Genomic DNA, 27,811 nt, shown 5'->3' on the forward strand with positions numbered 1-27,811 from the left:
GCAGACTTTATAGTTAAATCTTTATAGTTCCTTGTAGGCTATGGAATCACAGAGAGCGACCCTCATTGTTACTTTGGCTGCTCTCCATATGTTTTACTCTGCCCTCTTTGCTTCGCTTGGCTTTTTTCATGACTTTCCCTTCAGGCATACAATAAGGCTTGGCTTGGAGCACTTTATCAACCACTTTGCATGCCCAGTACATTATAGCTGAAGACATGTGAATATAGTGCAGACAAAGTACTATGGGAATGTGAGGAACACAGAGCAAATGGAGCTCTGCATGATCTTTGCTGCTTTATCTAACTTTATGTAACAGTTGAAGAAAAAATGTTGGGGTCCAAAGGTGCATTATTGGCATGATATATAAATGTGTAGACTAACATTTTCATTTTATAAAAGAACATGTTCTGTTAAATGCAATATAGGTCTTGTATAATTTTATGTGTTCATTTTTTATGGTTAAGCTACAGTGTTTTAAATTAATACAGGGCTTAAATTCACTTCTAATGTGCTTAATCCGTGCACAATTTATCCATTGGTTTGCAGTAAACACATATCAGAGTCTAAGGTTAAGATATTAACATTCAACACTTGAAAAAGACAATGATGTTCAGCTTATTTTGTTTTATTAAAATATGTCTACTATTGTTGTATAGTCAGAAGTTGCTTGACAGGTACACACCATCGACAGATTTATTCAGAGTAATTTTCTGCTTTTGAGTACTTTACACTGAAAAACAATCATCTATTTAGTTTTAGCATGTAATTTGCCAAGAGAGAGTTGGCAAGTCAGTTAAGTTATAGTCTAATCAGACTATAAGTTGTACACACCTATTCAACACAAAGTCCTTTTCTTTCTTTGGTAATTAAAATTTGTTAATAACATTCTTAGTATGCAGCATAGCTTAGCAAAAATGTTGTTATAGTGATTAATTGCACTTTTTAATTCAGTTTATAATATTTAAATAGATTAAAGGCCAGTCTTTGTTTGTGTGGAGTTTTTTTATGTTCTGCCTATGCCTGCCCAATCTTTATTTTTGGGTACTGTAGTTTTTTTTCTCCCACATTCTAAAAGTTTTTGTGTTACTGTTTTTTATGTTACATTGACTTCTTTTGAACATGGGTATGTGTGAATGAACATTAATTATAAATATAAGATGGGCAACATTGACCCACAAGGATCAATTTCTGGAAACGATTGGGAGGTTTATATTAATATAACATTTTCCTTGTCTAGACAGTGTTCAGAAGCAATTAAAGTGGCAAATATAATGTCAGGTTGCCTCACAAAAACCTTTTCAATATAAATCAAGGAACTTTACATAATGCATTACCATATATGGAATGTTGTGTGGCGTTCTGGTCACCTTGATGCTCAAAAGACAATCCAAAACTAGAAGCTGTGCTGAGAAGAGCAACCATGCGTTAAATGTGCTAGTCTGGCAAAACAAAAGGAATGTGCCTGTTCTTTCTTTAGCAAAGAAGTCTGTATAGGCAACTTACCTATGTCTTCAGAATTCTAGGCATCAGTAGAGTTTATCCAGCAGAATTCTGTGTATTACAAAAATAATCACTTACTGAAAAACACCAGGGAAAATAAAGGTAATATTTTTATAACTGCAGCCAAAAAGTACTTCTTCATTGAAAAAGTTTTGAAAATATGGTGCAAACAATTAGGTCATGGAGTTGAAGAGGAGATCTTAAAAACTTTTTATTAAGTATCAGGAAGAGATATTGGAAGAATTTAGTTATAGGCTAATCAAAGGTGTTGGTGGACTGGTCTCCCCTTATTTTTCATATTTCTTGTGTTCTTATGTAATAAGACAAATGTTCGCTAAAATTTATTTAGAAAAGAAGATAATCTTTTAAAATGTTTATGCTAAGCAACATATTTGTGTATTTAACAGCTGATTTCTTGTTTGTTTTCTATAAATGGGAAGAACATATCTGATTTTTGTAAACACTGTTTCTTAATTCAACATATATCCCATTAACTGCTACACAACTTCAGCTTACATCACCCATCCATCCATTCACTACCTAACTCACTCATTCCATCTAAACATTTCTGGAAGCACAACCTTTCCTCAAAAATTGTGCACAAGGCAGGACCCAACCCTAGACCACAGTTCACCACTGGAGTTGCTTACACATATACATCCTCAACCCACCTGAAGCAGGTCAGTTTAGAATTGTTATGTAACTTAACCTGCATGTCATTAGAATGTGGGAAGAAACCAAAGTACCCAGAGAAAACCTGTGAGGCCAAGGGCATAATGTGCCAACAGCACACTGGAAGTATTTAGGATTGGATGTATGCCAAGGACTCAAAATGAAATTTAAAATATAATAATAAAGTAAAAGTAGAAGCCTTTGTTTAAAATTAATGAAGATTCTACAGAATTTGAAGTATCAACTTGTTTTTCAATTACTTTGATTTGAAACTTACATCAAAAATATTTCTTAACATGTAAATGAGGTTTAAATCATATTGCATATTTTCCATTGTGGATGCCAGTGGCTACATGTGGTTATGAGTTCTACAGTAACTCTGTCACATGTTCTTTTTATACAAATTTGAAATCCCTTCTAAAACTATAAGCTTGTGAAAATGTATCTTTTGTGACCACCACAGGATGAGAAAATTTGCCTGCCACATTAAGAAATTGCTTAGGCAGAATCAGAACATTACTAGTTAATTTTTTGCTATCTTTAGCATTTCATAAAAAAGACATTTCTACTTAGCCTCTGCTGTTTATTTATTTTTTTCTTTCTGCTTGGTATTTAATATTTGATTTTAGTTAATGTTCATTTAGGATTCTCTGTGAACATTTGTTATGATTCTTATAATCAGAGAAGGGACAAGATATATGTTTACATTACGGATTTGTATTACGAGTGTATTTCTGTACATTTATTGAGTTAATTCTTTGTTTAAATTAAATGATGATTTTTGGCTGGTTGGCGCATTGTTATGAACAAATTGGATTCAAATCCAGACTTGGTCATAGTTTGAATTCTCTTTGCTCTTTATGAGTTTTTCTTTGGGTTCTATGGCATCTCTTTTCACACCAAGATGCGTACTTATGTATATTGTCACAGTATAAGAAGTGAAATTTTAGATTGTTATGTGTTTTGTCTAATATGAAATAAAGTACTTCATATTAGTTTTATTTTTGTTTTGTTTAAGAAGATAAAATCAGCTTAGACTGATCACTTTAGAAAGCAAAAACTAACCCTGTACTGTACAAGTGCCAGGCCAAATCTGAGTCACAAACCTATTAATCTTTAGATCTTTGTGCTGCACTAACACTAACTAGTGTTCCATTGTACAACTTTCTTATGCAGTAGCACATAAGTCTAGAGAAAAGAAAATCCACAATGCCCTTGTGCTTCCTTTCTAAACATTTACACATTGATCTGTACATTTTGTGATGTTTTGTTAGATTTAGTCTTAAGCATTCATTCTTTGAGTCACAAACATTGTGCACCATCTTTAACATGAACCACTGAAAAGCAGCATGATTTTAATAAGAACGGTGAACTCATAGATGATTACGTACCAAAATGATAATTGTCTTTTGATATAATAGAATGTACCAGAATGGATCAGAAAGTTAAAAAAAAAATAAGAGCCAAAGTCTGTGCAACAGCAATAATTGTGCAATTAAAATATCCAACAAACTGTAATGTATATTTGCTGTGCATTGTCATCAGTGACCTACAGGTGTAGGCAGTTGTGATGTAATCTGTATGAATATACTTTTATATTTTAACTTTTGATTTTTAAGTATATTCATTTACAAACACAGAATTAGAAAGTTATAAACTGTCGCTGACTTACAAAACAGTGTTATTTGAAGATTTGTCAGGTTAACAACTTATTTAACAGAACTTATTCTGAACAGTTCCATTTGAATTTAAGCCCTGTGTACGAAATATACTGCATGTGTTTTAGTGAGAAGAGACACACATACAGAGACAGTGAAAAAACTTGAAGTTTTCTTCTGCTGGAAAGCACTGGCTAATGATTGCTATTAATGAATATTGTTCATTCTGGATTATTTTGTTTGTCATTGCTCCATATTTTGAATTAATGTAATCCGATTTTTATTCACACTTCTATATCATGCAGGAACTGATGCACCTGCGGTAGTGAACTGCCTGCACATCCTTGCCCGATCACTGGATGCAAGGTGAGTTTTAGTAAAGATAATACACCTTTTTTTTATTTTTCCTTGGTTTCACTGTCATGGGAGTTTGAGAGTGCATACCTAGTGATGTGTTCAGCTGACTGTGCCCACTCCCTGCAGAGCTTTGCGTTTCTTCTGACTGCTGTTCCCAAATCTGGCAGTAATACTTCCTTTCATGATACTTGTGATTGTTGGTTTATAGAAGTTCTTTAGTAATTGGGAGGGCAGCATGGTAGTAAAGATGTTGTTGTGCCTTCTTTACCAAGATGTTGGTCTGCTTGGAAGAGGTTAGGTCCTCTGTGAAGTGGACACCTAGATATCTGAAACTGTCCACCCTCTGAACCTAAGTTTTGTCAATGTTGAAGGTAGTGCCTCTGCAGTTTCCCAAAGTCTAAAATCATTTCCTTTGCTGGTATTCAGGAATAGACTATTGTCCTGACACCAGTGTGACAGACTCTGCATTTCATCCGAGTAAACCTGCTCATTGTTGTCAGATATCAAGTCTACCACAGCTGAATCATCTGCAAACTTGACAATGATGTCAGAGTCACGTGCAGCCATGTAGTCAGGTAATTGTAGAGAGAGAACAGCAGAGGGCTCAGAACGCATACCTGTGGAGTGCCTGTGTTGAGAGTGAGGGATGATGAATTATGGCCACCCACTTTAACACCCTGTAATCTGTCTGCCAGGAAGTTAAACATCCTGATAGGGTGAGCAATAGCATAATAAAAAAAGTTATGTACCTGCTGTTGCACCAGTTGTTGTTAAGTAAGGTTGCATTTTATACCCCAGGTCTAAAAGCAAAATTCTAATTTTTCTTTTAATATAAGCATATTTGCATATAACCCATATCCAGTACTTCTGTGGAAATTAATGACATCCTAGATATGTGCTATTGTGATTATTTGAAAAACACATTGAAAAAAATGATCACGTGGATTATAAAGACTGCATTTTTCTTACCTTTAAGGCTTTTCATTTTGCTTTGTCAGAGCAGTTACTGTCACCAATCCAATGAAAAATGTAATATCTGTCTACATTCACCTGAATGTAGGCAATACTAATCCTCTACTTAAAGCATGTCCAAAAGAGAAGAGGATGCATTCTTGAATTTGCAGTCAGTAATATAAGCAAACATGTAATATATTGTAATAGATGGCCCAGCCACAGATAGACACAACACCAATGTCCACAACACACATGTTTTTTTACAACACTATTTACAACAGGTTCCAGTGACTCACACACGACTCCTCCAGTCCTTTGTCTCTCTAAGGCCACCTCCACTCCTCTCTTGCAAGCTCCGTCTTCCTCCTTCCGACTCCGGCTCCTCGAAGGGAGTGAGGCGGCCCCTTTTATCACGCCCCGGATGTGCTCCAGGTGGTCGTTGATGGTCTTCTGGCAGCACTTCGTGGTGTGGCGGTAGTGCTGTCCTCCAGGGCTCAGGAACCATCCAGGCACCCCCTGGGTTTGGCCACAGACCCCCACAGGGTTGAGCTTCCCAGCTCCGTATCCGTGGTCCTTGGTGGAAATCCGGGGGGCTTCCCTGTTGCACCCAGGGGAGACATTTCCCCTTTCCCATTCCTTCCCTGATCCCGGTGGAGCAAAGTCCCTGGTCGTCTGCCACTATATATATATATATATATATATATATATATATAGATATATATATATATACTAGGGGGCTTTGCCCCCCTACTTGCTTTGCTCGCCCACCCCCCCCCCAGGCTTCATGCTTGCCACTTCGCATCTCTGCCGCTCACATTGTGAATGGGGGTGCTGAAGGCATGCTAAGGAGATGCGGACGGATCAGCTACTGCTACCAAGCTGCGTGTTCTGCATGTCGCACTGCACGTCAATCATTTTAAAAGCCTGTACAGCAGCTGCTGCTGCCATGCTGTGTGTTCTGCATGTCGCGCTGAGCAAGGATCATTTAAAAGCCTGAACAGCAGCTGTCCTTTTGTCTCACTTCCTTGTATCGTGGGACGTTAAAGTGTCTCCGAGAAATTGTTTGTAAGTATGGGATGATGTGCAAGTAGTCTCGCGGGACTTCAAAGGGTCTTTCCGAGGTGATCACGTCACGACCCAAGATTTTTTTATATAATAGATATATATAATTAACTAGTCATTTAGCCCGTTACAATAATGGGCGCTAGAACAGTAGTGCATAAACATTAGTAGGAACAGTCTATATTAAATGGCAAGGGACTTTGACCTCATTCATTTTGTTTATCTTATTTTTCTTTCTTTCAGCCTTTCTTTTGTTGATGTTTACTTGCTGAGCTGACCGTCCTTTGTGGGCTGCCGCCGTGTATTGTGTGTCTTTTCTGTAACAGTAATACTGTCTTGTACGGCTCTTTTCAATAAGGGCGCGCACAAAAAGGCGAGCTTCAAAAGGGCGACCTCAATTGAGCGCGGCGCGCCCTTATTGAAGGATGCCTGTGCGCACCCTTATTGAAGGATACCATCTTGTACGTCTGCTGGCTTGTACGTCCGTAATATACCTTTAATTTTCTCTGGCGGTAATACAGGCGTGCGCGTCGGTAATATGCCTTTAATCTCCTCTGACAGTAATACTGGCTTGTATGTGGCTGTAATATGCGTCACTGTATTGTGTACCTTTAATTTCCTCTCGCAGTAATAATGGTTTGTATTTCCGTAAAATGCCTCTAACTTTCTCTGACAGTAATACTCACCGTGCCCTGCGCATGCGCACTTCATCAGAAGACACCCACACACGGACACCTGGACGCACATAGGGATTTTATATATATAGATACCACAGCATACATTGCACAACAGCAGTACAATGGAAATTTAGCAGTTCTCTGTTTTATTGTGTTATTAGTTCACTTTTAAACTGCACCTACCACAAAAAATGCCTAATAAACTCTTAAATTCTTTTCTTAATAAGGTATAGAAAAAATGTCAAAGCGGCTATGTGCCAGTAAACTGTAACCTGTCTCACTGTTCATAATGTACCATACATATTCAGCCTTAGGGATTTCAGTATGTGCGTCTCGGGAATTGCAGATCTGATCTGCTGTGGTCAGCAACACAGGAGCGCCGCAGGGGACTGTACTTTCTCCGGTCCTATTCAGCCTATATACATCGGACTTCCAATATAACTCAGAGTCCTGCCACGTGCAAAAGTTTGCTGACGACACTGCTATCGTGGGCTGCATCAGGAGTGGGTAGGAGGAGGAGTATAGGAACCTAATCAAGGACTTTGTTAAATGGTGCGACTTAAACCACCTACAACTGAACACCAGCAAAACCAAGGAACTGGTGGTGGATTTTAGGAGACCCAGGCCCCTCATGGACCCCGTGATCATCAGAGGTGACTGTGTGCAGAGGGTGCAGACCTATAAATACCTGGGAGTGCAGCTGGACGATAAATTAGACTGGACTGCCAATAGTGATTCTCTGTGCAAGAAAGGACAGAGCCGCCTGTACTTCCTTAGAAGACTGGCATCCTTCAACATCTGCAGTAAGATGCTGCAGATGTTCTATCAGATGGTTGTGGCGAGTGCCCTCTTCTACGCAGTGGTGTGCTGGGGAGGCAGCATTAAGAAGAAGGATGCCTCACGCCTGGACAAACTGGTGAGGAAGGCAGGCTCTATTGTTGGCATAGAGCTGGACAGTTTAACATCTGTGGCAGAGCGAAGGGCGCTCAGCAGGCTCCTATCAATTATGGAGAATCCACTACATCCATTAAACAGTGTCATCTCCAGACAGAGGAGCAGTTTCAGTGACAGACTGCTGTCACTGTCCTGCTCCACTGACAGACTGAGAAGATCATTCCTCCCCCAAACTATGCGACTCTTCAATTCCACCAGAGGGGGTAAATGTTGAATATTATTCAAGTTATTGTCTGTTTTTTTTTTACCTGCATTTTTTATTTTTTTTTTATTACTCTTTAATTTAATATTTTTTGCTGCTGGAATATGTGAATTTCCCCCTGGGATTAATAAAGTATCTATCTATCTATCTATCTATCTATCTATCTATCTATCTATCTATCTATCTATCTATCTATCTATCTATCTATCTATCTATCTATCTATCTATCTATCTATCTATCTATCTATCTATCTATCTATCTATCTATCTATCTATCTAATGGCAGGCTGCTCACTGGCTGGGGCTGTCTTTTAATTTCATTCCTTTACTTCATAATACTTTACCACCAATACAAGACTTTGCAAAGCAACTACCATACCCTTAAGAGACCGCAACTAGAAAAGGAATGAACAGTTGTAGCTCTTGGCAAGATGGCGTTCCTCAGATGGTTTCCATATTTTAGGTGAAAGTTATATATACTTAATTGAAAAATAAAAAAAAAGATTTCTTGCTAGAGAGAGAACTCATTTTCCTAGTGCCCAGGAGTTAAACAGCAGATGGCAAGTGACAAATTTTGAAATTATGCTGAGTTCTTTACCAAAGGATGCAGCTGAGCTAAAAACTCCATTTCTTCAGCAAAGTAGCAAATTACCCCAGCAACTAAACTTAGAAAAATCTTTTGGGAAAAATCTAATAAAAGCAAATGACTCTCTCCTCCCTTCCTGCCCAAAGTGAGCACCTGGCTTTTTTTGTGCTAGAAGAGCAGGCACTTTCTCAAAGCACTGACAATGGTCACACAAGTTCAAGATCGATTACCATTGGAATCACAAGCTAGTCAATGCTACAAAACATTAATTTGCCTTCAGCTTTTCGAGAATACATTGCACTTCCATTCAGTTCGACAAGAGTTTTAAATGTTGTCCGTTTACCTGAAATCTCTCTGTTAAAAAAGGTAAAGCATCTCCCATATACCGTCCAGTATTGGATAGGATGTTTTTGTTAGCTAAAGTCCGGAGACAGAGCACAATCTCATACAGTATGTGACAGTTTTAACTCAGTATAGCATTAATACATGTGATTTTAGGCTATTAACAATTTGATTAGTAATTTCAGCATTTTACCATGTTGTTTGTAGATTACAGTTTTTGCATTAATTCTGTATTCTGCTCAAGTACATTATTTGAACTTTCAAACCAGCTCTAAGGTCCCTACCCGCCATTCCTTATGTTAAAAGTCCTTAACTAGCCTGTGAGTGTTCTTGCTACAGCAGTGGACGTTTGTAAGTTCTATTTGTTTCAAAAGACACCCTAGTGTCTTATTCTACACTAAGGTTTTGTGCCAAGTGTTTAACCACTTTATCCACTCTGTCTGGCACTCTGTCTAGCCTGGCACTGAAGAAGTCCTCTTTCTCAGTGTTTTGTCTTGGTAGAGTAATATTTTACTCTACTTTCCCCTATTGTATTATTAATATGTAGCCTTCGTTGGAATGCCTCAGGTATCACAGACTTACCACTGTTTATAAGGTATTATAGTATATAACATCTCCCCACCTTCCCTTCAACTTCTATAACCTCAGGCAATTAGGTGTAGTAAAAGACAAGCAGGAGTTAAGTTACAATTTAAACAATGTATTATTGGTAATATTCATAAATAATAACAATATGCAAAGTACATTTGAATATTGGCAACCATAAAACCTGATAAATGGTGATGCGTAGTTTCAGGCGGCACACAGACTTGTTAGTTACTTAAAATGTCTCTAGTTAAGGCATCATTTATGGTCAGCTTTCTTCAGAACAGGCCGCATTGCCTGTTTCAATATGGCTGCCGAGCTGTGTTCTTCATTGTGTTGTCCATTCATCAGTTTGGTAAGAGATGGTCCTTTAGCAGTTTGGTAAAAGAAAGAGAGTGAGGTAAAGCAAGCAAATTAATAGATTTTCTGTCCAACCCCTAGAGCCAATAGGGCGTCATGGTACTTAAAGGCTTTTGATTCAAGCCAGTTCCAAACAGCCATACTTCAGACCAATGGGGCAAAGAACATCTTAACACCTGCCATCCCCCAAAACCATATGTTAAGGTACAGTTTGGCAGTTAGGCAGCCTGGCTTTCTTGCAGGGGTGAGAGAAAGACTTTAGGAGAGAAATATTTGTTTCAAGCACTTCCCCAAACTCTGTCGTAAAATTCACGTTCCTGACTTAGTTTTGCCTAAGTTACAAATAAAGACATACAAAATATTTATCAACTTATATGCAAAATCTCACATCACAACACTCAGTTTTGATTTTGATAGTTTCATTTTAACTCTTTATTTATTTTTAGAACAGACAGCCAAGATTTGACATTGGCATGTGTTCCAGTAGTCTAGAAGATCTCTTACATAACTTTGAGGTGCAAACCAACATTTATATTTCCAGAATAATTCAGTTCTCTACTAAAACAACATTATTCTTTCTTTTGGTTACATTTTGAAGGGGATACGTTGTTTCTAAAAAAAAATACATTGTTTAAAGTTCTTCCCATTTGCAAGCCTGTACAGACATATTTCAAAATAGATACAGATTAGAGATTGACTTTTAACTTTTAATTTAACATGGGTAAGCTCTTTTGCTGAGTCTCTGGCTCTTCGACTGTGATCAGGTGACTGATGCCTAAAGGCCGGCTAAAAATGTTCTCATTTTCAGTTCAATGTAAAACATAGAAAAAGACAGACAAAAACAAGCAGGATGTGCTGACTACTCTTTTATCATATTTATCAAATGTTATTCACAAAATGTTGTCCAATATTTAGTTATCATTGATGCCTCTCTCTTAAATCACACACACACGCACCTTTATTCTCTGTAAGTAGAATATTCTTGCAGCTTACTGGTTAGGTTACATAAAAAATTTTGTTCTTGTCCTTCAGCTTGGTCTTATTTCAGGATATTTACAATTCAAGGAACCTTTCCTCACTGTTTAACTACAGTAGAGTTTAATATTTTTTGTAGAAGCTAAAATACTTTCATATATGTATATAAATTAAAGCTATGCTTCCTTTTGATACCTTCCCCTTCCTTGTCTCATTTTATTTACAATTTCAGTCCTGCCATTCTTTTATACTGGGTATAATGAGTATATACAAAAATACAGTAAAAGATGAGTATAAAAATAATAAAGGTGTAGTGGTAGGTTTAAATGAAGATAAATAAAAAAAACACTTAACATATACCACCTAAATGTTTAAAGTATCTATTTTTCTAAACTTTAAGTGAATATTGATCAGTGACCTAACATGGTGTGTCTATTTCTCTTGTCTATGTGATGTTAAGGACTGTCATGAAATCTGGTCCAGAGATTGTGAAGGCAGGATTGCGTTCCTTCTTTGAAAGTGCTGCAGAGGATATAGAAAAAATGGGAGAAAACCTGAAACTGGGCAAGGTATCACAAAGTCGAACTCAGGTCAAAGGTGTGTCCCAGAATATCAACTACACTACAGTGGCCCTCCTGCCAGTCCTCACTTCCCTCTTTGAGCACATTGCTCAGCACCAGTTTGGGGATGATGTGATTTGTAAGTATTATTCCTATTTTTCATTTTAGAATCCATTTATTCCAGTGAGAAACAGCTGTTATGGAACATTATTAATTACTTAGTATAGACAGCTTTATTGTCATTTTGAGTTCAGTTTCTGAAGCTTCATTTTAGTTCTGCATTTCTAAGTCGCTTATATCTTGTCTTAAACATGAAACATAAATAGTCGGTTAATGGTCTTTATTCATACATATTATTAGATATGCAAACTCATGAAATATAAATAGTCAGTTAATGGTCTTTATTCATACATATTATTAGATATGCAGACTAGTAAATCTTCATAAGAGCAAATATCTGGCAAGCAATTGAAGTATCGAGGAAACTTTGCGCTTTCTTTTTATCTGACTTATCTACCGTACATTTGACCAGTTTGTTGCAACATGATGGCCTAAATTCACTTTCAGCTACACATTTAGATAGATAGATAGATAGATAGATAGATAGATAGATAGATAGATAGATAGATAGATAGATGGATGGATGGATGGATGGATGGATGGATGGATGGATGGATGGATGGATGGATGGATGGATGGATGGATGGATGATAGATAGATAGATAGATAGATAGATAGATAGATAGATAGATAGATAGATAGATAGATAGATAGATAGATAGATAGATAGATAGATAGATAGATAGATAGATAGATAGATAGATTTCTCATGCTGTTTTTTCCACTTCCAGTCAGTTATGTTTTTGATCTTTAAATCTGGGAACTCCTGTCTTTTCTTTAAATGCTCCCTTTTTCTACACGCTCCAAACTGTTAGCTGTTAAAAACAACTGCACTCATTATCCGAAGGGAAATATATGGGTACAGTACATGTAGGAAAGTGTTTCTGAATGCAGGATGGTCTATTCACATAGGCACTGGGTATTTAATTTCAGAAAATTTCAATAAAACAGTGTACTTATGAAAATTTTAAAATGGCATGTGGTTTCAAATAGCGTTATATGAAAATGACTTTTTATAATTTTTCTGTTTGAAATTCTAAGCTTTGAGAATTGTTTCTCTTTTTGTTTTTTTCTTTGTCAAACAAAAAGAGAGTTCACGGTGATGTTTTTAGATGTGTGCAGAATTGGCTCAGACACAGGAAGCAAAGGGTAATGGTGTGAGGGACCTTATCTGAACTGGCTGATGTTAAGAGTGCTGTTCCACAAGGGTCAGTGCTAGGGCCACTGCTAATTTTTAATATCTATAAATGATTTAGATAGGAATATAAGTAACAAGCTGGTTAAGTTTGCAGATGATACCAAGATAGGTGGATTAGCAGATAATTTGGAATCCATGAAATCATTACAGAAGGACTTGGACAGCATACAGGCTTAGGCAGATTTGTGGCAGAAGTATTACTCATATGAAGTAAAAATGTTAGGTCTGAATACACAATAGGAGGCTGGAAAATCAAGAGTGGAAGGATTTAGGAGTCGTAGTGGACTCTAGTCTACACTATCAAACTTCCCAAAAGTGTTCAGAAATGGCAAAAAGAAATGTTAGGTGTGAAAAGGAACAGACTCGACACACATAAAAAGGTTTGGGGCAGCCACCCGTACAATATTCCTGGCTGCAAATGGTGTTTTGAATGATACAGAGCTGTTGACAGTACTGAGTCCAAGATAGAACTGACTAAGATTGGGAAAGATGGCAGCTTTAAGGGATCAGACCAGAAATGATGTGGGGTAACTGGAAGTGGTGTCCTTCTGACATCACTCTGTGCGCTGGAACCGGAAGTGATGTTCTTCTGGGCGCCACAACTAGAAGTAGCATTCTTCTGGGTGCCGGAACCAGAAGTGATGTTCTTCTGGGCACCGGAACCGGAAGTGTCATCACTGACTCAGATAGGTTTTCCCGCAGCTTGCCTGTAGAGACAACAGGAAAAGGTTTAGTGCACCCCGCCGTCCCCTGGCCTGGCGTGGAATTACCTTTACTTGATCTACACAACGTTCCCCTACTCGCACATGTGTGACATGGCCCCCCTCTCAGCACAGACCCATCGGGTCAGGCCTAACTGTCCGAGAAGTTGTGACACCTAGAAAGGGCATTGGCATTGGCTTGTAGAACACCCCGGCGATAAACAACTGAATACTTACTGTATATGGCTGCAGATCCAAAAACCACCTCGTGACACGTTGATTGGACTCCCTGTGCCAGGCCATCCACTGTAATGGCGCATGGTCTGTCACAAGAGTGAATTCACGCCCCAGGAGGTAATATCTCAGCTGAGTAATCGCTCATTTAATAGCCACACTGCTCCACTGCCGCATACCTAGTTTCACGATCCAACAGTTTCCGGCTCAGGTGCATAATGGGGAGTTCAACTCCATCGACACTTTGGCTCAGCACGGCTCCAAGACATGTGTCCGAAGCATCCGTCTGGAGAATGAAAGGCAAGGAAAAATCAGGTGCCTTTAATATAGGAGCTGACGTAAGGGCCATTTTCAGGTCACTGAATGCAGCCTCTGATGTTTCATCCCATACCATGTGATTAGGTCTTCCTTTCTTTGTAAGGTTTGTCGAGGGCTTTGCTCTCTCAGAAAAACCGGGTACAAACTGACGATAGTAACCCGCTAAGCCGAGAAAGGCCTGAACCTCCCTCTTGTTTATCGGACGGGGCCAATTCAAAATGGCATTTATTTTAGAACACTGTGGTCTCACCATACCCCAGCCCACTAGATAGCCTAAATATTTGGCTTCAACCAACCCAAAGTAACACTTTTTCCGGTTAATACGAAGCCCTGGCCTGGCGTGGAGTTACTTTACTTGGTCCACACAACGTCCCCCTACTCGCACAGGTTATATAGCACAATGTGTGAAGTGTAAGTCCAATAAAGTTATGCTCAAGGTTTTTAATGCCTCTTCTTGATCCCTGTGTGCAGTTCTGGTCTCCAGGCTACAAAAAGGATATAGCAGCGCTAGAAAAGGTCCAGAGAAGAGCGACTAGATTGATTCCAGGGCTACAGGGGATGAAATATGAAGAAAGATTAAAAGAAGATGAGCCTTTCAGTTTAAGCAAAAGAAGATTAAGAGGAGACCTGAGTGAAGTGTTTAAAATTATGAAAGGAATTAGTCCAGTGGATCGAGACTGTTATTTTAAAATAAGTTCAAGAACACAGGGACAGAGTTGAAAACCTGTTAAGGATAAATTTCACAAAAACATTAGTACTAGGGTGTTGTACCGTGTTAGCCATTATGAATGTAGAGAAAAGCCAAGCAAAATGACACCTTTTATTGGCTAACTAAAAAGATTACAATATGCAAGCTTTCGAGGCAACTCAGGCCCCTTCTTCAGGCCAGATGTAATTCAGGCAAGATGTAAAATTGATTACAAAAACATTAGGAAGTTTTTCTTTACAGAGAGAACCATAGACACTTGGAAAAAGCTACCAAGTAGCATTATAGACATTAAGACTTTAGAGACTTTCAAAACTAGATGTTTTTTAGAAAGATTTAAGTGGATAGAACTGGTGAGATTTTTTGGGCTGAATGGTCTCTTCTTGTCTAGATGGTTGTAATGTTTCTCTCTTTGCAGTGGATGATCTGCAGGTGTCCTGCTACCGTACCATGTGCAGCATCTATTCTCTTGGCACTACCAGGAACCCTTATGTTGAGAAGTAAGTGAATATGAGAGAGAAAGTGTAGAACCATCTAAAGACAAGCCAGTTTTTTTCAAGTGACACTCAGTTCTGTTTCCACAGGCTGAGGCCAGCATTAGGGGAGTGTCTGGCACGCTTGGCTGCTGCAATGCCTGTTGCCTTCCTTGAACCTCACCTGAATGAATACAATGTATTTTCTGTGTACAACACAAAGACTCCTAGGGAACGGGCAAGTAAGTACAATTTATTTTTCCAATTCTTTAATCATTATTTATTTGGTGAAAATAAATTCTTTACTATTCAATTTTTAACTTTCTGATAATTGGAAGAGTTTAGGGAAGAGAAACAATTACCTGGTAGGTGCTGTGGGTGTAATTTTCTTAAAGCTGCATCATACAGTTGTAAAATAAAAACACACGCACACAATCAAAGTTAATGATAGACTCACTCATTTCTATGATAAGAACTTGCTGACCTCTTAAAATAAAGGATTGACCTTGACCATGATCAATGCTGAGTAATTAGTTTTCAAACAAAGTCCATTAATAACAGGAGATCATCTTTTGCAGCATAATTTTGTCGGCCTACATCTCATTCTTCATGCAGTTATTCACTGTTCATTAGTAAAAGCTAATGCCCAAGCTTTATCAACACATGCATTGAATTTCAACAGTTAAGTGTTTTTACCATTTTCTTTGACTTTGCAATAAAGTCGTAACTTAGAATTGTGATTTTCCCCTTGAGGATTAATAAAGTATCTATCTATCTATCTATCTATCTATCTATCTATCTATCTATCTATCTATCTATCTATCTATCTATCTATCTATCTATCTATCTATCTATCTATCTATCTATCTATCTATCTATCTATCTATCTATCTATCTATCTATCTATCTATCTATCTATCTATCTATCTATCTATCTATCTATCTATCTATCTGCATTGTGTTGGTTGCAAGCCAAAACTTGAATGATGTACATTTTTTTGTATATTATTGGTTCAGGGGAATATACAAAAAGTTTATAGTATTCTATTCTGCCTAGTATTGTTTTCATTTGTTCTCTCTGATGTGGCAGCAGTACATTTTAACTTATGCTGAATTTACATATGGCTATGACAAGGAGCAGGATTGCCATGCTCTTCTCATTGTCTAATATAATTAACCCAAAAAACAACCATATTATAACCCTTTGGGTAAGTCACATTTTAAATATTTTATACCTGCTTGTTACATGAATGTGAATAACTAACTAAAGAACTGCAATCTCAGTTCATCAACTGTAAAATGAATGAATATTGATTCAGTTCATCTGGATAAAGGTAATTTTCTTTTTTGGAAATTAAAAGGAAAATTAGAGCTTGGATTTTTAACAGTGCAGATACAAAGCTCCATGAAAGTGTCTGTTTCAGCTGAGTGTCCATTATTGCACCTTGGTAATTGAACTGAGAAATCTCTTTTTGAAAAATGTCTAATAAAAAGGTAGCCACTGTTCTCTTCACTTCTCGACACACAAAACACCTAATATACTTTTTTCATTCTCTTAAACAGGGTGCAGTAACATTGTTGCTGTTTCTCAAAGCACACAGAAAATGTTACTAAAGCATTATTGCTAAGCTCATGGTTATTTTGCCATGGAAATCAAAAGCTGCACCTTCTAACTAAGGAAAATGATATGAATCTTTTTTTGCCATTCAGCTTTCCTAGAATACACTGCCCTCCTTGTTGGCCTCACAAGACTTTCAAGCTTAAGGCCTATCACCTGAAAAGGTTAAAGTATCTCCTATAGAGTATTATCTTTATTTTTATTGAAATTATCATTCACATTTCTGTATTTCTAAAAGTATTAGTAAGCAGTTTGAATTCAGCACCTACTCGTCTAAAACTATATATGTTATCAGTAAAGTCTACTGGCATGATCATTTTTGTTGACAAGTCATTATGTATTTCTGTTAGATCATTTAAAAAAATAAAATCTTATTAATTTGATTGTTTTGGAAGAGCAGTTCAGACATCAAATCATTTCAGCTGGGTTATTTTTGTCCCTTAGATTTTAAATAATATATGTACTATCATTTGGTGATCTTTCCTAATTATTTTTACAGTCCTCGGATTGCCAAATAATGTGGAGGAGATGTGCTCCGATATTCCAGAGCTCAGCATTCTAATGAAAGAAATAGCTGACCTGGCAGAGTCTGGGGCTCGTTACACTGAAATGCCTCATGTTATTGAAATTACTCTGCCAATGTTGTGCAACTATCTTCCACGATGGTGGGAGCGAGGCCCAGAGAACTGCCCTGAAATGGAGGATAGTTGCTGCACTGATGTCACTTCGGAACACCTCAACCTGCTGCTTGGCAATATCATGAAGATTGTAGTAAATAACCTTGGTATCGATGAAGCAAGCTGGATGAAGCGTTTAGCTGGTAAGTAGGCAAAGGTAAAGAAGCATACAAAGGTCAAGAAGGCGATGCATACCTTGTTTTTTAAAAATTGAATGTTTGCAATCAATTTGTTTATCGTTTCTAAGTTTTTGAGTTTGGCTGAGACTAATAACATAAACTTATTTCTTTCACTTCTTGATCTTGATCTGTATTGTTGAATATGGTATGTTGCTCTTGGTTTAGCTCAGTCTATGTTTTAAGAAATTTCACTTACTTTTAATTATAATTTTTTTCTCAGTTACTCTTGTTTGGTACTTGTTTGAATCATCAGTTAAGACTATTGCTTATACAACCTTGTATCCTTCTACACTCTACAAGAAATCACATTTCTAATCTTCTGATTCTTGTATTTTTTGATATGTTCTCCTGTAGGCAACACACATAACACAGTTCAACTATAGTCAGCATATTGGGTAGATAAATCCCCCTCTAGAGACAGAGCATTGTCTTAAATATGGAATCCTAATCTATTTAATTGTAATCTTTTACCAATATGTAAACCTTTATTTTATGTAGTTCCTTACTATAGTGTAATTGTGGTACGAGAATAGATGAATAGGTAGATGTCAAAGGCAGTTTATGAAAGATTGATCTTCAAAAAACAACACAGTGACATGTTTCTTAAGAAAACTATTTAATTTTGACCATTTTTGAACTCAGAACTGAACTTTAGGAATGCCAGTACAGTATTAGGATTGAGCAGGATACTGGTACTAAAAAAGTACCAAAAAAATACTATGGTACTATTATTAAATTCTGCTACTGGAAGTAAATGGTAATTTTCAATCACCTTACGATTGTCATTTATTAGTATAATCTGAGCTCCAAGTAGGACAACCCTTTATATTAATGTTCTGGAGACTACCAAAAAGCGACCATGCAAAACCTCAACCGGCTCCTATTAATAATTTCTGGATTGCTATGTAGCAGGGATGCACACATGTATTTCCAGGCCTGGGGAATGAAACAGCTGGGAGACAGTGAAGTATTTGTTTTGCTTTGGAATCATTTTGGCACCAGTACCAACATCCAGAAGCTGGTATCGATACCAAAGTCAAAATTTTAGTACCGATCCAACAATAACTAATACCTTGCAATCCAAGTGAACAGAATAGCAAGTTTCAGCAGTGCTAATGCAATTACAAAACTTTCACTAACAACCAATTAACATTTAAAATTATTATTTAAGGATACGCTAAGGGTATTAACCATTAGGGCACTGAGGAAAGGGCCACTGAAAATGGGGTTTTGCTGTCATATATGAGTGATAAATTAAAATTTACTTATTTTAAGCAGTAATAGCCAATAGCAACACTAGTACAGAATGTACTGTAGACAAACAGTAAACTAAATATGTTCATAAGCTATTAACATCTTTATATATAATCTTCATTTGGATCTTGATCTTTGTTTGTCCGCGAATTCATGTGGTGTTCCTGCTGTGTTCAGTAGAGGGCAGTAGTGATGGAGGAGGAGAGAAAGTGAGGGGGAGGATCGTTGGATGAGGTTGGATTGTGGTGATTAAAGAGGATTGAACTAAAGGAGACTACGTGCTGTTTGTACTGGCTGAATACACAACACCTTGGTTGTTACTTTTGTTTACAAACACTGTCGATACCACCCTTTGTGTTTAGATCTGGCATCGACACCACTCTTTGTGTTTAGATCTGGCGTCGACACCGTGCTTTGTGTTTAGATCTGGCATCGACACCTGCTTCGTTGTCGAGACTGTGGTTTTTTGTGTTTCTATCGACCGTCGTTGGCAGCACTTCGTCCAAATCGAATGTTCACCCACTTCTTGGAGTCGGCAGTCAGAGTATATAAGTCGGACACACTTCTGTGATTTTCCATCAGTCGGCGTTTGGAGTTCAAGAAAGAAGCATTGGTTCTTCCTTACTCTTTGGATTGCCACACAGCAACCTGCGAGATTGGAGAAAGGTTGAGAACAGATCATCAGAGGAAACGACAGCGTCATGAAAACGAGACGGACTGTGAACGGAGAAAAGCAGAAATGCTCCTCCACCACCACATAATTACTATTCGGACAGTGATTCCGAGTAGGCCGTTCCTATCGAATCAATGTCCAAGGGTTTTGTTTTGTAATTTTGTTTCCCTTATAAAAAATCATAATGCTATGCGACGAAGGGCCCAGTTCACGACTGGCAGCCACGTTTAAATAGGGAGCCCTTCACAGACAACTTTAACACACGCAACGTAGTTGGGCGCACATGGCTAGTTTTATATATTAGTATTCCGACTCATAGTATTGTAAAGGACAGCTGGGTCCCATGCCCGGCAGGGACGCCTCTGCTACATCTGTTCCGGGGGAGCAGCCATGGACTGTTCAATACCTCCCCCGGGACGCTTGGTGGCAGCCTCCCTGGCAGCCAATGATTCCCCAACCCGGCGCATGGCTCCATGGGAAATGGAGTCCTCCACAGCCTGGTTGGGGGCTTGGATGGCCGCCAGGGGGAGCTGCGTGGAGTCAGCAGCCTGGCTGGTCATACCTTCAGCCCCACCCGGAAGGGCAATTAGGACCAGGTGGCCAAGCACCTGGACCGCTTCCGGGTGGGATATAAGAGTTGGGAGGAAGGAGGACGAAGCTTGTGGTGGAGTGGTGGGAGAGAAGAAGTGTGGTTTGTTGTGCTAATTGGGAGTGTATTTGGGACTGTGTTGGGCCTGTGGGACACGGGGAAGGCGTGCCCCATGGCTGAAGAGAAATAAAAAAGTATTTATTTAAGTACGTGCCTCTGCCTGAGTCTGTGCCGGGTCGGGCGCTATATAGCGCCTTTTACAGTATGTAAATATTTGGTAAATTAGAACATAGATTGTCAGTTGTATTTAGTATTAATATGTAATTCTTTAATAGTGTCACTTGTGTCAGATATGGAGTACTGAAAAAATGTATGCATTGGAACTAGAAGTCCAGTTGACTAGTAGTGAACAGGTAGTTTATCCTGAAGATGATTTGTAAAGGCTTCTAGAAAACTGCTAAAAACCACCTATGGTAATACTACCCAGAGCACTATGGTAGAATCAAACTTGCCTTGAAAGCACACTGCAAATTGATCAAAATGTCATGTAGAGTTTGTGGAAAACTGAAGTCCAGTCACGTGTCTGTGGTGTGCAGTGAGGCTAAAAGTCTGTTGGTTGTTTCTCAATTACTGTGTGGTGGTGTGTTGTGGAAGGGACTAAGAGCAAATGCATAGTGAAAAGCTGCTAAATGAGGCTGCAAGCTTTGGTCTCAGCTATTTGCAACTATACGTATGAGTCCTCATTGATAGATTCTATTGGGAACCTATTTATATTTTTTTTTTGTTTTGTTTTGTTTTCCTATATCTCCTATTCTTAAGTTGGAAAGCACAGACTCAAACATTGACAAAAGTTTTAGCTTCTTCAATCTTAATGACAGTGTTTTTACTGTGATCATTGCTTATGTCTTCCTCTGCACCATTGTAAAATATCACCTTCTTAGGCTGCCAATGTCTTTTCTTGGTAAGGTAAAGAGCAGTGTCTTAGTCTATTGTAGCCTTATCTTGATGTCTGGCAGCCAAGCAAAAGTATTGGCACAGATGTGTCTCTGTTTACATTTTGTTCCATATATATTTTAAAGCCATGTGCTCACATTCTGGAGTAGATAACAATTTTGCTCTCTTCTTTCTCAGTCTTTGCCCAGCCTATTGTGAGTCGTGCCAAACCTGAGATGCTGAAGTCTCATTTCATTCCTACCATGGAGAAACTTAAGAAACGTTCTGGGAAGGTGGTGGCAGAGGAAGACCAGTTAAGGCTAGAGTCCAAATCTGAGTCAGCAGAGGCTGAGATGATGATTCGTGATGAGTTCTCTGTGCTCTGCAGGGATTTATATGCTCTCTACCCACTGCTAATCCGCTATGTTGACAATAACAGGTAATACAGAGTTTAGCTATGGATCAAAATGCATTGTGATCAGAGATCTAAATGTATGATTTTCAGTCAACGTCATTTTTTGTGTGTTGTTTTTTTAAATTCACAGAGCAAAATGGTTAACCTACCCTGACCCTGATGCTGAAGATCTATTTAGGATGGTTGGAGAGGTCTTCATTTTCTGGTCAAAATCTCATGTTAGTATGAAGTCATCATCTTTAAAGTTACTACATAGCAGCACCATCGATGTGTTAATTAGTAACCAGCTTCTATTTTTTACAGAATTTCAAACGTGAGGAACAGAACTTTGTGGTTATGAATGAGATTAACAACATGTCATTTCTTACGGCTGACAGTAAAAGCAAAATGAGCAAGGTGAGGTAGCTTGGATTCTTTGCTCAATATTCCTTTCTGTGATAAGAAAAGAAAGGTTAGGAGGGCAGTGTTTCATGATTCAGTACTTTTGGTCTTATTCAGCTTGGTTTTGAAAGATGATTGGTTTTAGGTTAAACATAATATTAGTTATACTGTCTAAGTATACCAGCAGTTTTTATGACCATAGCTTTTATAACTGGTGAAGAAGGCACTGTTATGCAATCTAGAACATTCATTACATTTTGGACAGTGGGAGTGACAAAAAATGATTTTTGAAAGTGTAAAAGGTGAGGAAGCTAACCTTTTTAGGATTAGGTGGTGAAAGGTAACATTTTATTATAATACAGTATTTTTCATTAACTGCTTTTTTGCTAACTCCAGTTAAAATTTACTGAAATGTCATTTCTTGTATATGATTCAGTAAAGGGTCACAGCTGTTAGTGCCTGTAGTAACTTTGAGTTGTGTTCTTGGAGGGGGGATGAGAAGAAATATTCTCACAGTTTCCAGGTATATTTATATAAGAGTTAACTAGGAGCATTAAACCCCTGACATCATTTAACTGCAGAACCTGTATGCACAAAATATCAATGATTAATGGTATTGTTCAGTTTTTTTTATTTTTATTTTACTTTCAGAATAAAAATCATAGCTATTGTATATGCTATGTTTATTTTTTTTTTCACTTTACATTTCTCCCGTAGCATCTCAGCATAAGCACTTCATGCATGGCCACAGACTCACTTCTATCTGTTTTGAAATTGTCCCTAAATATTTTCTTTAAGGTGAAGAAGAGACAGATGCATGCCCACAAAGTTTGGTCTATTATAATGTGAGATCAGTTTTGATAAGATCAGGCCATTGAGCCCAAAATAACCATTTAGTCTTTCATTAAAGGTTTGCAAAATACCATTAAGTCAAGATACGAAGGTTACTAGAATAATAATATCCACAACACCACTTGGGAATTTATTCTACATATTTATGGTTCTCTGTATGAAAACAAACAATTTAACATTTTTGAGAAATGTACCTTTATCTAAATTCCCTCTGTGCCCTGTGCTCCATTTAATATCTGCTTAAACTGAGATGATTCAGCTCTTTTAATCTGTCCTCCAAGCTCATACCTTGTGCACCCTCCATAGTGCAGTTACATCTTTTTTTGTTAAAGGGAGATCAGAACTGCACACAGTTTTACAGATCACATTGAGTATCTTAAGAATAACCTCTTGTGATATATACTTAAACATACTATATATTAAGAATAACTTCCCTTGATTTATACTTGACACATTTGTTCAATGTAATATAACACCACATTAAACTTTGTAATCAATTTTGTACATAGTCTGAATGTAGGCAGTGACAATTCCACTTTGACTCCACTTTGGCCATTTCATAAGCCTTCTTCAAGTTTCAGACCACCACATTGTGTATGCGCATCTAACATTTTATTTCCTAAATGCAATGCTTTACATTAAATTATTATGCACTGAATTTTTAATCTGTTACATATGTGCTGTAGTCTGAATTCGGTCCATATCCAGTGTAACTGGGTAGACAGATTGCTGAGAAAGGGAATTGGAGTCCTAACTGGACAATGCCGTTTAATATTGTGTTTGAAAACCAAAGGGTGCACAAAGGCACAATGTAAACATTAGCTATAGCAGTCCAAAAACAAAGGATTCTCCAAGTAGGAGTAAAAGTTTCTTGCCACACTGGAGCTCTGGCCTTTTGTGATTGCTGGGTCATAATGAGATGCCACCTTCCGAGGCTTGTCTGGCTTTATGGTGTTTGGCTGGAAAAGGCTGAGCTAGCTGTGAGCATGGTGGGCAGGGTTAGGTGTCTTCCTAAGACTGTTTCTCAGTACTGCAGGTAGAGGAGATGATATAGTTAGTGACAGTGCCCCCTGTCTTCTTGAAGTAGTACTGCTTACCTTAGCAGTGCCAGGAAGATGATCCCCAGGCATGCCTGCATGACACCATTCATAATGATTATAAGGACTATAGGGTTTATGACATTATACCTAGTTTAGTACCATCTACAAATATTACCATCTTGTTAGTTACAAATTATTAAATGATATGTATTAGAAAGATCAGTGGAACCAGCAACATCCTCCAATTTTGAAAATGTTGCTTTTTGTGTGTGACTTAATTTTGCACCAGTCTACATACTCAGCGGGTTTTTGAAAATCAAAATAAAAAATTGTGTTTGCTTTCCTCTGATCATAAATAGGCCCCACTTATTAATATGTATTTGGCTAATGCTTGCAAGATCATAATTCATTATATTTTTGCATAATTTTTTACAATTAAGATGCTGTCATATCTTGCCTTAAAATGGCATTCAGCTCTCATAAGAGACCTCACAGTACCAAGAGACCTAACAGTACCATCTAAAATAAGGAATCTCATGCTATAGTATGATTGAAAAGTCTTTTGTCCATTGGTGCATTAAAATTCTGAAGCACTGATAACATGGGATTATTCTAATTAGTAGTCAACAGGCAAGTGAATAACCTTGACTTTTGTTGATGGTCACTGCAAAACACAATTTTATAGGAAACTGTATTCCTTTAAATTTTAAACAGGTATTTAGTAAATGGGAATTTTGAATATAAATAAAATTTAACTTCTCTGTGTTGAGTCCTTGTGGAATCCCTTTACTGAGCTGCGTAAACATTAAAATTTAACAAGGTATGCCGCTGTTCCTGGCCTTTGTTGTACCCCGAGCTAGAATTGGGCCCCTAAGTTGTTTCTGCTTTACGAACCAGAGAGTAGTGACACATTACAGTCAGACCTTCAAGGAGACACCCTAGATCTCCACAATATTGCATGTATTACACCAGCAAGGGTCCCCGTCACCCATCCTGTTGTTCAAAATATATGTATATCAATAATTCTAAGGGGGACAGGCATATTCCCCCACCATCCAATTTTGCATTTATTTCATTCTGCATTGTGAGGAATAAGAAGAAGCCAACAGATTAGGAAGTACTGTGTGCACCCAAGTACACAACTTGGTAAGCATGTCTTCTTTGAGCTTTGTGGAACTTCAGTTTTGGCCTGCATTTGCATGAAGTGCCAGCCCCATTTCTTTGTGTGTAATTACTGTACTGCACTCAGCAAGAAAAGGTCACCGTGCCCAAGAATAGCCCTCTCGCTATTATTATCAGCAAATATCAACAAATTAATAGCAAGTGTCGGTTAATTTTCTTTTATCTATAACATCAGCCAATGTCAATAAAATCAGTCAAAACATTTTTGAGATTTTTGGGTAATTAGTTTTGTTTTCTGTTTTCTACCCCTAAATATCAATTTATTAACATATACTTTCTTAGCAGATGTCTACAGGCCTAGATGTACAATTCTGCCAAATTTTAGCTTTTTAACTAAATGGGGAAATAGTGTTTTTGGTGATGAGTGAGTCAATTTTGCATCTTATGTATATATAGATTTTGCTTTATGGAATAAAAATATTCTGAATATGCATTCAGTACATAATAGTTGTTAAAATGGAAATCATTTGCAACAAAAGAAAACATATTTCAAATATATTTTAAAGTTTTGAAAAGAAAGGTTTTGATCAGAATTTATTCTTCTGATTGGAGGAGTCCAAGTAGCTTTTTATATGATTTCTTTGTAGTATATTTTTAAATGATTCAAATATGTACCCTGCAATTGATAAGAATTATATGCTGGTACTGGCTCTGAATCTCCAAGGCCCAGTAATTGAAAACCATGTTAAGGAAATTGGCAAACGGAACAAAATACAATGCATACAATATTTTTTGTAATGTTGCCGAATTTGTTAGTTTTGGTACTTTTAGCAGTATTGGGGACTTAATATCATCAATTAGTGTCCTTCTCATAGTAGACAGATATTTTGTGCATTCAGGCTCAGATGCAGGTTCACAAAGTGATGAAAATATGCCACTGGCTTGTAAGGACCATTGGTTGTCAGTAATTTTCATTTTGATTGCTGAATGGCCGAGTGTTTTCTAGAACTTGCAACTTACTGTTACAAAACTTCATTTACAAAGGATTTTAAAAATGGGGAATGGTAATTTCTAGGTGAAGTGTGATCAATTAAAAGCTGCCTCCAGGAATTTTCATTATAACAATTGTGATATCTGTATAACTCATGTGTCTCTTTTCTTTGTCTCTTGATGTTATGGGGTGATGCCATGTATCTAGGCTGGGGACGGACAGGTTAGATGCACCAGATCTGACTGAATACTGCACTCAGTTGTGCGGCTGGCATGGCGCCTCTTATTTGCGTCTCTTCATCAACCTCCCTGATTTAGCCACATACTGATTGATTTGATGCCTCATTCACACTAAGCCAGTAGGCAAACACAAGTCTTACTTATTCCTTATTCTAAGAATAACAGCTAATGATAAAGTCTCCATATGTTTAATCCATACATCTGTATCATTTTATTATATCTTCTTTGGACACTTAAGTCTAATTTGGTGAAATGCAGATCTAGTCCAGATTTTAATGTTAGAGCTTAAATTAAGTGATGTTACCAGAACTGCATGTTTCGCCACACCTGTTAAAACCTGGCTTGGATCCTACACTTGAACTGGATTTCCAGGCTCTGCAGCTCTTAACAATTTACCTGATGTGTACAGTATCTTTTAGAACTGACATCCTCAGACAGAGGCACAATCAGAGAGATACCACATTTAGTAGTACAAGCTTACAGAAACTGAATAGAAATTTATTTTTTCTAAAGCCTTTTTTCCAATTCATAGCATATTTTTGTTTTTGAAGATATGGTTTATTTTATTTGAAATCATTAAATAATCTCTGTTGTGAAGAACATTATGTCAATGGCAGATAAATTATTATGCGCTATATACTATATGTAAGAAACCCCATCAAAAAGTTGCCAGCTGTCAAAGTGATTTAATCCTTGTACGTTCAGAGTTACAAGTAAAATTTATTTAAAAACAATACAGGAATTGGTCTGCATATGTATTAAGGAGACTGACAGAGTTTAAAAAGTCTGACCATTGAATTTTTATGGTAAAACAAAGGAGTAATGCAATAAGAAAATGTGATATCACTGTACTCATTATTGAAAATAAGAAGTGTTTTGACAGAATATTATCATTCATTATATCTTAATACATATTTATAGTGATGGTACAGTGGTTAGTCGCGTTGCATCACAGCTCCACGTCCCTACGGTTAAATACCAGTTGAAGCACCATATCTGTGGAGTCTGCATGTTCTCCTCATGCTTTTATGTGTTTTCTCTCAGCAGTGCCACTTCTGCAACATCCTGAATGTTCTGTTTTTTTCATTATTTTCAGTACTTTTAAATACACACATGAGTAAAAGCATAATAAAATGTATGCGGTACCATTGCAGACCAAATGATGCATTCATCAGCCTGTGAATTATTTCTGTGAATCATGTCTTCTGAGAGAATATAAACAAATCAGTAACATTTACATGTCTTTACATGTGTTGGGTGATAAGATGTCCTAATTAAAATATGGATTACCCCAGTTAATGATTATACAAACAGCCTTTCGGTTGTTTAAGTAGGATAACTAAACTGATATTTTTGATATTTTAAATTCATGAATATGTCACAAAAGTGAATTTACATTGTTTGTACGCAATACTAAAACTATTTCCACAGTAGATAACTCTTATATGATTGATTAGTCACTGAGAAAGTATCACTAGAAGAGCCTACAAAATTAATAGAAACGAAGAAGGAACAGTACAATACAATCGCCTCTGAGTCTCAGTAAAAATGCAATGGAAAGTATTGCTAGTTGAAAATTTAAATTATAAAAGGTGTAATTATGTAAGTGATTTGGACAGACCTAATTTTTTAAGTTTTTTCCTGGCATACTGTA

At 37.4% G+C, this 27,811-nt stretch overlaps 1 protein-coding gene across 10 annotated transcripts in view; it reads left to right on the forward strand.

The window, feature by feature from the left end:
* The window catches only part of LOC114647909 (ryanodine receptor 1-like), a 387,179-nt gene that overhangs the window by 225,758 nt on the left and 133,610 nt on the right, over positions 1 to 27,811 (forward strand). For 7 of the 10 annotated variants that reach the window (XM_051932424.1, XM_051932426.1, XM_051932430.1 and 4 more), the window contains 9 exons: positions 4,136 to 4,196; positions 11,345 to 11,583; positions 15,140 to 15,221; positions 15,306 to 15,436; positions 17,312 to 17,632; positions 21,316 to 21,556; positions 21,663 to 21,750; positions 21,836 to 21,928; positions 26,126 to 26,140. In XM_051932424.1, coding sequence (XP_051788384.1) covers positions 4,136 to 4,196; positions 11,345 to 11,583; positions 15,140 to 15,221; positions 15,306 to 15,436; positions 17,312 to 17,632; positions 21,316 to 21,556; positions 21,663 to 21,750; positions 21,836 to 21,928; positions 26,126 to 26,140 — 1,271 coding nt within the window. The remainder of the gene's footprint in view (positions 1 to 4,135; positions 4,197 to 11,344; positions 11,584 to 15,139; positions 15,222 to 15,305; positions 15,437 to 17,311; positions 17,633 to 21,315; positions 21,557 to 21,662; positions 21,751 to 21,835; positions 21,929 to 26,125; positions 26,141 to 27,811) is intronic. The other 3 variants (XM_051932435.1, XM_051932459.1, XM_051932453.1) reach the window with 1 other exon arrangement.

Source organism: Erpetoichthys calabaricus, chromosome 1, assembly GCF_900747795.2.
Source record: "Erpetoichthys calabaricus chromosome 1, fErpCal1.3, whole genome shotgun sequence".
In the NCBI taxonomy this organism is placed as follows: domain Eukaryota; kingdom Metazoa; phylum Chordata; class Cladistia; order Polypteriformes; family Polypteridae; genus Erpetoichthys; species Erpetoichthys calabaricus.